At 37.8% G+C, this 11,767-nt stretch overlaps 1 protein-coding gene across 5 annotated transcripts in view; it reads left to right on the forward strand.

Annotated features, from left to right (window-relative positions):
• Positions 1-11,157, forward strand: part of LATS1 (large tumor suppressor kinase 1) — a 28,925-nt gene extending 17,768 nt beyond the window's left edge. For all 5 annotated transcript variants that reach the window (XM_014523736.2, XM_025213421.1, XM_006031764.3 and 2 more), the window contains 4 exons: positions 2,378-2,960; positions 4,251-4,433; positions 4,691-4,797; positions 6,735-11,157. In XM_014523736.2, the coding sequence (XP_014379222.1) occupies positions 2,378-2,960; positions 4,251-4,433; positions 4,691-4,797; positions 6,735-7,241 (1,380 nt within the window). In that variant the 3' untranslated portion in view covers positions 7,242-11,157. The remainder of the gene's footprint in view (positions 1-2,377; positions 2,961-4,250; positions 4,434-4,690; positions 4,798-6,734) is intronic.
• Positions 11,158-11,767: the final 610 nt, after the last annotated feature.

An 11,767-nucleotide genomic window follows, 5' to 3' on the forward strand; every position in this document is an offset into this window, starting at 1 on the left:
AAGAAAAAAGAAGAGAAAAAAAAAAAGAAAAAAAAAAAAAAAAAGGGGGGGGGGGAATGGATGGTGAAAATGTGAGTTTGATGCAGCATGAGTTAAGGCTGATGTAGTTATCACTAGCAGTGAGGAAAAGATGGACATAGAGATGATGTTTTGTGGGCATGGATGAAGAGTAGGGGAGTGAGAGAAGTGATGAAGATGAAAGGCTAGGAAAAATAGTAGTAGAGGCTTGACAAGCATGGTGGTTAAACAGTAATTGCTGGATGGTGAAAATGTGAGTTTGATGCAGCATGAGTTAAGGCTGATGTAGTTATCACTAGCAGTGAGGAAAAGATGGACATAGAGATGATGTTTTGTGGGCATGGATGAAGAGTAGGGGAGTGAGAGAAGTGATGAAGATGAAAGGCTAGGAAAAATAGTAGTAGAGGCTTGACAAGCATGGTGGTTAAACAGTAATTGCTTGAAAAGGAGAGTCATTGAAGCTATGAATGAAATAATCATTTTAGTAATGCTTATTAACAATGCATTCCAGGGCTATCCAACTCATGGATCCTTCCTGTCTGCTGTTATTCCCATAGCTCCAGCATCAACAGCTGCCAGGAGCTACACACTAGGGGTGTGCAAAGCTTTGGTCGCCATTTCAATTCAGAGAAGATTTGGCCCAGTTTGGAGGCCCAGTCACCGAATCCGAATCAAATCAGGAGACAAAAAAAAAAAGCCTCCGAATTAATTTGGAAAAGATGCGGAAAAAGATTCAGAGATATGGAAGGCAGTCTTGCAGGGGAACAGAAACTGAGAAGAGGCAGGGGGGGGGGGGGACGACTGACATCTGTAGCTGGCCAGTGGCCGTGATCTTTCCCTGAGTCCCCTTCCAATCAGTGGTCTGGGGGAGGGATGTAGAAACAGCATATATGCTTCAGTCTGCAGCCTTTCTGTCCCTTTCATGAGCTGTTTCTGCCTGAGCAAAAGAAGGGTGGGCGGCTGGCCCAGAAACAGATGGGTGGGTGGAGGTCTAACTGGCATCGGGAAGGCCCCCTGTTACAGGCTACCATCCCTGCTGTTTTCATCCCACTATGCCTTAACACGCACACAAAGTCACGTCATGAGTTTTGCTTTCAGAAGTTTGAGGTGCAGTTTCCCAGAAACCCTGCACCTATCTTCTTGAAACTTGGCAGGCCTTATGCCCTCAGAAGGGGCTATCATCCATGCTGTTTTCATCCAAATCTGCCAAAAAATGACAAAGTTAAAGGAATTTCAGTGATCCCCTGTTATAGTCTATGGCCAGATCACCAAATGTCTTTGAATTGGCGTCAGATCTTCCAAAGCTGACTTTGCCTAATTGGTTTGGGACTGTGATCCGAATCTCCGCATTGAATCTCTGTCCTCTGAATCTAATATTTTCCTATTCGCATAGGCCTACTACAAACTCCCCTTCCCGTTTCCTGCTTCTGCTTCTTGTCCCCAGCTCTGGGTGTGGGACAGGGCATGATGTGCTGAGGGAGCCTGAGGGTTTGGGGTAATCCCACATGGCACAGTGCAGTAGGTGAGGGGGGCCACATGAAATGGCTTGCAGCGTGTGGCTGGGGGTGGGTGACTGGAAACCCTATGTTATGCGATCCTTACACTAATTCTTCTGCCAACTCATTGTCTTCCAGAATAGACAACACCTGAATTTTAAGGGTTAAAAACAAGCAGAAAAACTGTTCAGGCCTTCTTTATAATTCATAAGAAGCAGGAAAGGGCCAGAACCCTGAGAAAGTTGCCTTTTTAAATTGAGCAAATGAAAACAGAATAATAATGCATAAGTAATTAAGTATGCAGAGAAACAGACTGGGTAATTTAGTTGGAAAATCTGCAGAACAGTATGTTCATTTATGTATGTCAAGAATTAAACAAGGTATGACTCCAATAATCACTTTTCTGAATTAAGACAACTAGGATCAATTAAAATTGAGTATCTAGAATATTTCCTAGGCTAATCAGTAATATTCATGGGAAGTGCATCTGTGAAGCAGGGTGGGTCACCAGTTGGCTTCCCTTCAACCCAGCAATCCTCTTGCTTCTAGAAGGGTATGGAAGGCAACTGCCATCACCTTGTCCTCTCTTCCACCCCATTCCCTTCCCTAACCAAGAGTCTGGTGGTGCATGGCACCTTGTGCGTTTGGCTGTTAAATGTCCTTTAGATTGCACATTTTGTCTTGTTTTGTTTCATAGATTTCTAGTATGTGTTAATATAAAAAGAAAAAAACCCTTGGATAACTGCTCCCCATTTTATGTTTTAAGTATTTGATTTACTTTGCCTGACCCTCCTGTGTGTATGATGATTGCCACAAAGGAATGATGCTGTTCACTTGACAGACGAGCTCTGTTTGTTGTATAGGTTGGCTTGTCCCCTGAAGCCCGGGATCAGATGAGAAAGATGCTGTGTCAGAAGGAGTCTAATTACATTCGTCTCAGAAGGGCTAAAATGGACAAAACAATGTTTGTAAAGATTAAGACCCTTGGGGTTGGAGCATTTGGAGAAGTCTGCCTAGCAAGAAAAGTGGACACTAATGCTTTATATGCAACGAAAACCTTGCGGAAGAAAGATGTGCTCCTTCGGAACCAAGTTGCTCATGTTAAAGCCGAGCGTGATATCCTTGCAGAGGCTGATAATGAGTGGGTGGTTCGCCTATACTATTCATTCCAAGATAAAGACAACTTATATTTTGTAATGGACTACATTCCAGGAGGTGATATGATGAGCCTTTTAATTAGAATGGGTGTCTTTCCAGAAAATCTGGCACGGTTTTACACTGCAGAGCTGACCTGTGCAGTTGAAAGTGTTCATAAGATGGGTTTTATTCACCGGGACATTAAACCCGATAACATTTTGATCGATCGCGATGGTCATATCAAACTGACTGACTTCGGGCTTTGTACAGGTTTTCGATGGACCCATGATTCCAAATACTACCAGAGTGGTAAGAGAAATACACGAGCTTGTTTTGGTTATCCAAATTGATGTCATTCCATGCTGATAGATGAATAATAAGAATGAATAGAAGAGTGATTGTGACAGTTTACATCTAAAAGCCAGAACACCTGTTGTAATATTTGGGCACCAACAAAATTATGTAAGCAGTGTTTAGTTGTACCAAAATATATCATTGCATACCTCATTCCTGCAAGGGAAGGGGATCAGTTATACTGATATTACCATATGTAGGTGAGGGGTTTTATCTGTGTTTTATGCCAGAAATCATGTCCCTAACCAGAAATGTCTTTGGCCTTGATCCAGCTAATTTTTAAATCAGGAGGTAGGCTCATAATGCAGTTCATTGTTTTGAATATTTTACCCAAGAATTGTTGCATCTCCAAACCTCTCTAATGTGTTGCTTGTATATAACGAACTCCTGACTAAATCTCTTCTTACAAGTGTAGAGCCTACTTCACAGTTTATAAAATATAGAATAGGAGTCAGTGACACATGGCCTACAGGGCAAATCCAGCCTGTGGTGCTAGGGGGCTTTTTAGCATTTTGGCAATAAGGAGCTTTACCAATGTGGTGGCCAGATGACAGGGCAAGGCAGTGGCAGGGGAAGCAGTGACTGCAGCTGTTGTGCTGGTGGTGGTGGCATAGGCCATGTTGCAAGTGGCCCTGTGCTCCTAAATATTGCTGAGCCCTGTTACACATGGGATTTGCAAAGATTGTTTGCTTCTTGCAGAGCAGAATGGATTTAACAATCTTCTTCAGTTGCCATCTCTTCCTTGCCCCCCTTTTAATATGGAAAAGAAGATGAGATTTGGGCTTTGCACTTTTAAAATTATTTATTCTCCTTCCCCTCCCCCGCCAATCCAACTCCCCCAAAATGATTTTGATTCAAAATTCAACTTTAAAAACAAAACAAAAACAGCTTCGCAGCAGAGTGCACAAGACCTGTATTCTAAGTCTTTTGGAGCAGGGGTCGGCAACATATGTGCCCACAGGTTGGATTTGTGGGGGTGGTGGAAAGCAGCAGTGGGGAAAAGCTGAGTCAGAACATCAGCCCACCTTGTACCCAAGTCTGGCTGCCCCAGCTCACAGCTCTGAAAAGTTGCCCACCTCTGCTTTACAGTTCACACTCATCCGTTTCATTTTCAAAAAGCTGGGCTTCATTAAAAGACACTTTTTTCCTCATAAAGCAGAAACAAAACATTGAGAAACATGGGTTTAATTGAGAACTTGAGTAAAAAAACCCCACTATGTTAACATCTTTATTTTAATTTTGCAGGTGATCATCCACGTCAAGACAGCATGGATTTCAGTAATGAATGGGGTGATCCAGCCAATTGCAGGTGTGGAGACAGACTTAAGCCACTTGAGCGTAGGGCAGCACGCCAGCATCAACGCTGTTTGGCACATTCACTTGTTGGAACACCTAATTATATTGCACCAGAAGTACTGTTGCGAACAGGTAGGTAAATCTTCCTTAGTTCCATCACTTTGCAAAATGACTGATGTCCAAACATTTTGCTGATGCATTCTGAAGATCAGTACTTTTTCACAGGAAATAACAGTGTTTTGCCAAAAATTGATATCAATGCCTTATTAATGTGGATATATGAAAGAAAATGAGAGAGAAATTCTGCAGGTGTTCTATTACACTTCAAAATGTAAGACTGAATTGTGGTACTAATGTTTTGGTTATTTACAGATCTATTTTTGTTTTAGGATATACACAGCTATGCGACTGGTGGAGTGTTGGAGTAATTCTCTTTGAAATGTTAGTAGGGCAGCCTCCCTTCCTGGCACAAACACCATCAGAAACACAAATGAAGGTAACGTGGAAAAATGTGATGTTAACAGTAGGAAACATCACCTTGCTGAAAAAGCAGAGTCCAGATTTGTACAATACTTTTACTTAAAGCTTCCTGATTTTGTATAATTAGAGTGAGTTTTTATTTAATTAGTGTATCTGACTAAATTATTTAGTATTTCTAAAGTACCTGAGTGTTCTTCATTGAGGCACTTTATAGAACTTTTATAAAAGTTTTTCCAGAGTTCTTAATTTGTTCATGCTTTGTCAAGAGTTGTGTTTTTACCCATTTTGATACTGAGTCTACTCTTAGACAGTGTGCTGACCCTTTAGTCACTTTGAACTGACATTACTGACATCAGAACAGGAACTTAACAGTTTCTGTCTCTCACTCCCTTGCTCCCAGAATTAGAAACTAACAACTATTTCTCAAGACTTGTATAGTTATATAACATTTTAGATTCAGTCCAGATTGACTAAAATAAATGATGTATTTGCTTTGAGGTACAGCAGAGAAAATGTTAGTAAAAGAAAATTTAGAACATAATACATATTCAGCCCTGTTTATAGGTCTTGTGAACCCTGTAAAAATCTTAGTTACAAGAGAGAAATGGCTAATGCTGTCTTACTCAGCAGAATCTCACAGATTTATTGGAATAAATGCATTCATGTATATTGAACTAATTATATGAATATATAAGTTTACATACAATTATATATTCATATGTAAGCATTTGTATATTGAATTGAAATGCATCTATCTAATGTGTGTATATGTATATATGTGTATGTATAGGTGTGTAATATCTTATGCTAATGTATGTATTACTCCATTATTATTACATATATTTAAGACTAGATGGAATCGCTGTGAATTTTCAGTCTGACCGACATCACTGACTTGTCCAAGTTGTGACATTGATAACAACAGTAATTTTGCCAGTTCCAGCATCAAACCTGTAACTTCAGATAGATTTTTAGAAAATATCTTTAAGAAACAAATTTTGAATATTTCAAGTAACAAAATCAGTCACATCCTTATGCAAGTTGTTCCAGATAAAAATTTCCCTTTTAGGTAAAACCTTGAGCTTTACTGTTAACCTTGTTTAGCTTCAGTTTTTGGTCTTTGAATTTTTACGGTATGTTAGAGTCCTCTACTACCAAATTCTTCTTTCCCCTGGAAATACTTGTAAACTGTAATCAAGTCTCATTTTAGCTTTTTTTTTTGTGTAAAATAAATTAATCAACTTTCTGTAATCTGTCGCTGTAAGGTAAGTTTTCCAGATCTTGACTCTATCTGGGAGCTCTTTCCAGTTAGTTCTTCATAAAATCTGGACACCATAACTTGAAATACACCCCATTAACGGTCTCGCTAATATCTCACACAATGTCAACATTTTCCTGCTTTTCTTCATCCTTTTGTTTATATCCCCAAAGACTGGGCTGGCTGTTAAATTATCATATCACACTGGGAGCTCAGTTTAATTTGATGGTCCAGCATGACCCCAAGTCATTGTTTTCCAAATGAAGTCCCATCATTCTGTAAGCGTGGCCTGAATTCTTTGTTCCTAAATGAATTACTTTGCATTTATTTGTGTCAAAACAAGTGCATCTTTCTTTCTCAGTTTTTCTGTGCCTCAGTACTCCCTTTGAATAATAACAGTAATAGTACTCTCAAACTTCACAGGGTTATTGTGAGAATAAATATAGCAAAGACTATGACACGCTAAAATACTCTGGATTATATAAATACCTAAAAATAGATTACAGTAAAACTGTCAGAAGTATGTCTTTTTTGCATTTTTGACAAAAAACTTCTTTCCAGGCTTCTGTTTGCAGTATGAAAACAGTGTTCCTTTTTTCCTGTTTTGAACAGTTTATTTCCAGGTTTCACTTTTATTTTGTTTGCAATTTAAAAAAAAAAATTAGATTTTCATTTTTTTTTTTTCTGTTTTGCAGGTTATCAATTGGCAAACAGCTCTTCATATTCCACCCCAAGCTAAGTTGACTCCAGAGGCCTCTGACCTTATTATAAAACTCTGCCGAGGGCCAGAAGACCGCTTGGGCAAGAATGGTGCAGATGAAATAAAAGTGCATCCGTTTTTTAAAACTATTGATTTTTCAAGTGATTTGCGACGGCAGCCTGCTTTCTACATTCCCAAAATTGCTTATCCAACAGACACTTCGAATTTTGATCCAGTTGATCCAGATAAGTTATGGAGTGATGAGAAGGAAGGGAATGTAAATGACACCCTTAATGGATGGTACAAAAATGGGAAACATCCTGAACATGCTTTTTATGAGTTCACATTCCGAAGGTTTTTTGATGACAATGGCTACCCTTACAATAATCCAAAGCCCATTGAATATGAATACAGTAATCCACGAAACTTGGAGCAGCAGTCAGATGATGACGATGGACAGGCAGGCAAAGGGGTCCAAAATCGTGATCTAGTTTATGTTTAACAGAGAAGTTGAAAATGATTTAACTGAATGTTTTTTGCAGTTAGCATTTTTTAAAATGCTTCTCAATAAGAGAATTGATAGAAGGTGTTTAAGGTGAATATGTGCACGTTTAAAAGAATAATTTTATGATAGAATATTTTTGTTCTCTGCACATTGTTTCCCTCAAATGCAGGAAACTCCATTTCAAACATTAATTTATTCCAGCATTATGATCATTTTAATTTAGAAAAGAATTGAAGTTAGAAAAAAATAAATTATGTACCAAATTTTATTATCAATTCTTTGTACTCAAAGTACTCAAAATAGGAGAAAGTGATTTCTTTAAAAGGAGATGCCTGTTATCTATTTGTACATATGCTAAATAATTTAAAACAAAAAAACTCCCTTTGTTTCAGGTTTTTTTTAATGACAGTTTTGCCTTGTGTTGACCAAATACAGAATATTATGCTTACAAAGCAATCTGATTTATCTCTGACACAAGTCTGCTTTGCTTTGTCTTCCCACAATATTCACCCCCATTCTATGTAAAATAAGCCATTTCCCTGGTAAGTATTCCCAATGCCCTACAGTAACTGCACAGTTCACAGCTTTGAAACGAAGAAGTGACAGTCTTGGTCAAAATATGACTATAAATGGTAAAGTTAAATTTGTGGAGGTTTTATTTATATTTAACTTAAATGACTTTTAAAATAACTGAATTTAGGGCACTGTGGTATTCTAAAACCAGCATGAGTGCTTAATACTAATTTAGCTCCCTTCCTATGGGCAGCTCTTACAAGATGTGGGGGGAATTACGTTTTGGGGGTTTTTTTCTAAAAAATTATACTGAAATCTGCAGTCTGTTTTCTGATTGAAATTAAGTTGTAAAGTCTGTAAAAACTTTATAGCTTGGGGGAAAAAATTATAGCTTGAAAAATTAAAAATGATTCTGTTGCTTGTCCCAGCCTTTGATTTAGTGAAGAGGAAGTACTGAGAACACACATTGTGGCTTTTGAGAGAGAGAGATTTTTTTTGGCTGGGAAAACCAGTTTCATTTGTTAGACTTTTAACCAATGGGAAACACTACTATACAGGTGCCTGGCAACAAACTTGATAGAGAGATATATCATCCTATACAAGCTGTCTCTGTTTTCATCATTCCATGTCTGGTGCCTCATCCTTCACAGCCTAATTCAAAGCAGAACAGTCTCTGTGGTGCTTTGTATGCTGAAGGCTGCATCTGCTATCATAGTACTGTTCTGAATGCTGGTTTCATTGTGTTAAGGAAGCAGCTAAGCGTTAAGTCTTAGAATCAGTCTATAGCTGTAACATTGAGTGTTGGATGGCTATAAGCAACAGTCCCATCCGCAAGAAAGGTGGTTTCCATAGGTGAGGGAGGAAAAGATTTGTGCCTCTCTCTCTCTTCCATAGCTAACCACTTTGGTGGGGAGAAGAGGAAAATGCCAGTGCATTTATTTTTAGGTTAAAATAAAAATCCCTGGTGTTTTGGCACCAGTGGGAACAAACTTTCCATCTTCTAATACCCGTCATGCATCTCTAGACATTAATACTTCTTGTTTACTGTGACCCAGGCCATTGTACTAGCATTCTGGCCTAATTAAGTATCATGAAACCATCATTCAGAACTTGTAGCAAGTAGGACTACACGCAGCCCTATGGTGCTATCATAGGTAAATGTCTTTAAGAGGAGAGTCCTATTTTTTTTCTGGTTTCTTCTGCTGTGAAGGAACTCTCTTGTTGAAAAGACATATATAAAACAACACATTGTTTTGGTTCTTTTTAATAAAAAGGTAACTTTTTTTCTATAATCTAAGAGGGCGTGGATCTGTAAAACATAATTCATGTCCTGTGTACCTATCTTAAATACAGCTGTTCTATCTCACCAACTCTAATATTCATCATGTTTAGTTTTTACGTAGTAAAGTGGATGCAATGTATAAATACTCAAGCATTTTATATGCTCATAAATATAAGCTTTCTTTCAAAATAAACTATTTAAAAAATCTTCATAATAGTGACAGGTGTTCCATTGAAAACTGGCAATTTTGATGTCCTCTACTTGCAGTTACTGGTTAAAAACAATTCAGTCGATTTTTTTCATTGTTCGCTGACTCCTAAAATTTTCCTAGAAGATAATGTCTGGTCTAATTAACCATATCATTTTAATGATTATCGGAACACATTTCTCTTTTCCCAGTCCATCAAGGTCTACAATGCAAAATGAGAATTACTTTATTAAATTGAATAACTGAGATTTTAAGTTAGTATGCAGGTTACTGAGATAAGTATTATTCTGCTGTTTTGGAATACTTACTGATACATAAAAGGGGAGTTGGGTCTTGAGGACCCAGGAAGGGTTCTAAGCTTTTTTGTTGTTGTTGTTACCTGGCATTACACTTCTGATGCTCCTACTTTCTGAACTTTGTGGTCTAGATGCTGCAGTAATTGATACATGTATTTCTCTCCTGGATATCCAAGTACACTACAGAAAGTCTGCTCTAGGAAAATCAAAAATATTCTCATAAGCCATTGTGATGCAGAGCTCTCCAATATGCTCTTCTGCTCCCATGTATGGAGCTCCCATTGACTTCAGTGTAACTCCAGACATGGATCTGAGGCACATTGTGATCCTTAGTATCTTTTGTTTACTGTATGGCTATTTCAGTCCTTCATAATGTTTGCTCTAACACAGTGGTTTTCAACATTTTCATTTGCAGACCCCTAAAAAAATCTGAATGGAAGTGTGAACCTCTTTGAATTATAGGTCTGGGTATTCATATACTTTTGATTGATCATAGCCATCTTTCACAAACCCCTTAGATATAGACTGTGGACCCCCAGGGGTCTGCAAACTACAGGTTGGAAACCACTGCTCTAACACCTTCCAGGGCATTGTAACATAAGTTTATTCCTATTGTGGGACCAGTTCATGCTGATAATGGACAATAATAATGAGCAGCTGTGAGATTCTGTAATCAAATCTTAGCTCAGCCTTTTTTCAAATTAAATGTTTTTACTTGTAAAGAATTAAAATTGAGTCATGGTTTGTCTTGTATTTGCCCCCCATGTATACATATAAATTGTATTTATAAAATGTTCTATAATCATGTAACTGTATTGTAAATACTGTTCTGATGTATTGTTCAATGACATTCTATCCTAGGGCAGGCCCTCTTGCTGTATCTTTTTCTGTCTCTGTATTTGTAATAGAAGCTATAGAATATATGACTAGAAAGTCACTTCAAGACTGACTTAAAATCTTACCTTCTGCTGTTGCAAAATGAAAAGCTGTGAGTGGGAATGATTTGTTTGAACTTCTTCAATGTTATTGTAGCTATTAGGGAATGCAGTGGGTGGGTTCTTAGATGCTGCTGTGGTTACCCAAGGTACCATTAGACTTGTTTCAGATGCCTTTGGTATTTAAAGTAAGACCTTTAATCTGTTTGCTTTAAGTCAACCAAAGCAAAGACATAGTAAGTTTGGGTTGTCATAACGGTAAAAAAATTTTAGCGCCTTAAGATGCTCTGTGTAAAGGCACTATACAAGTTTACTTTTCTATTGTATTTGGGAGAAGGGTGTTGGGGTGTGTGTGGGTGTGTATACTGTCTTTTGTATCATAAACATTCTGCTGACAAAACACTACAACTTTATAAAAGGGCTTTGAATGAAGAGAAGGAATTATAGCCTTGGCAGACAGTATAATTCATCTTTTTTATTTCTGAATGTAATAGCTATTGTTAAGCGGTGACATTCCCTCTGAGTGTTTTCTGAATCTGTTTCTACTTCCTCAATATTGGTTTCTTAGTGTAACATCTCCTGGGATAATAAATAAAATACAATTACATTTTCTTTATGCAAAGTGGAAAGCAAATTCCTGTACTGCTAATCAAATACAATTTGATATTGTTTAAAAGTTGCTGGTCTTCCTCTGTTTTCTTACTTTCCTGTGAATAGCATTACTATAGCTCCTTACTGTTGAACCAAAGCATCACCATGTAGCAAGGATAGGGATGTTGCTGTATTCCAGGATCTGTCATTAGTTTCTGACCCCTGTCCTATAACTTGTCACTTAATAGTTGCAATTTATATTGCTTATCTCTTCCTTCTCCCACTTGAAAACAATCAAGATTACCATGCTTCAGTTCTGCTAATTGTCTCCTGTAGATCATCACCAAGCCACTGCTTTTTGTGAAGGTACAGTATTACGTTAGTATTCCTGTATTAGAAATGCTATTTAAAACAAAGTGTTGGATTTTTCTTTTGAAAAAGTCTTCTACTAAGGCCCTTAAAAATGCAAACAGGGAATTATATGCATGCTTTTCAAGAAGATGTATGTTTTGTACTAGTTCTTCTAGTTGATTTGCTCGCTGGCTGGAAATGAAATACAGCTATAGTTTTGTTCATTGATGGCTGGTGAAAGGTTATCCTTTTTCCAAGAGGTCAGACTGAGGCAAAATACAAATGCTGGATTTCAGAATAAGTTATTGGAGTTTTAGAAACATGCATTTATGGCTGGAGGTTGGAGG

Source organism: Alligator sinensis, unplaced genomic scaffold (genome assembly GCF_000455745.1).
Source record: "Alligator sinensis unplaced genomic scaffold, ASM45574v1 scaffold608_2, whole genome shotgun sequence".
Lineage (NCBI taxonomy): Eukaryota > Metazoa > Chordata > Crocodylia > Alligatoridae > Alligator > Alligator sinensis.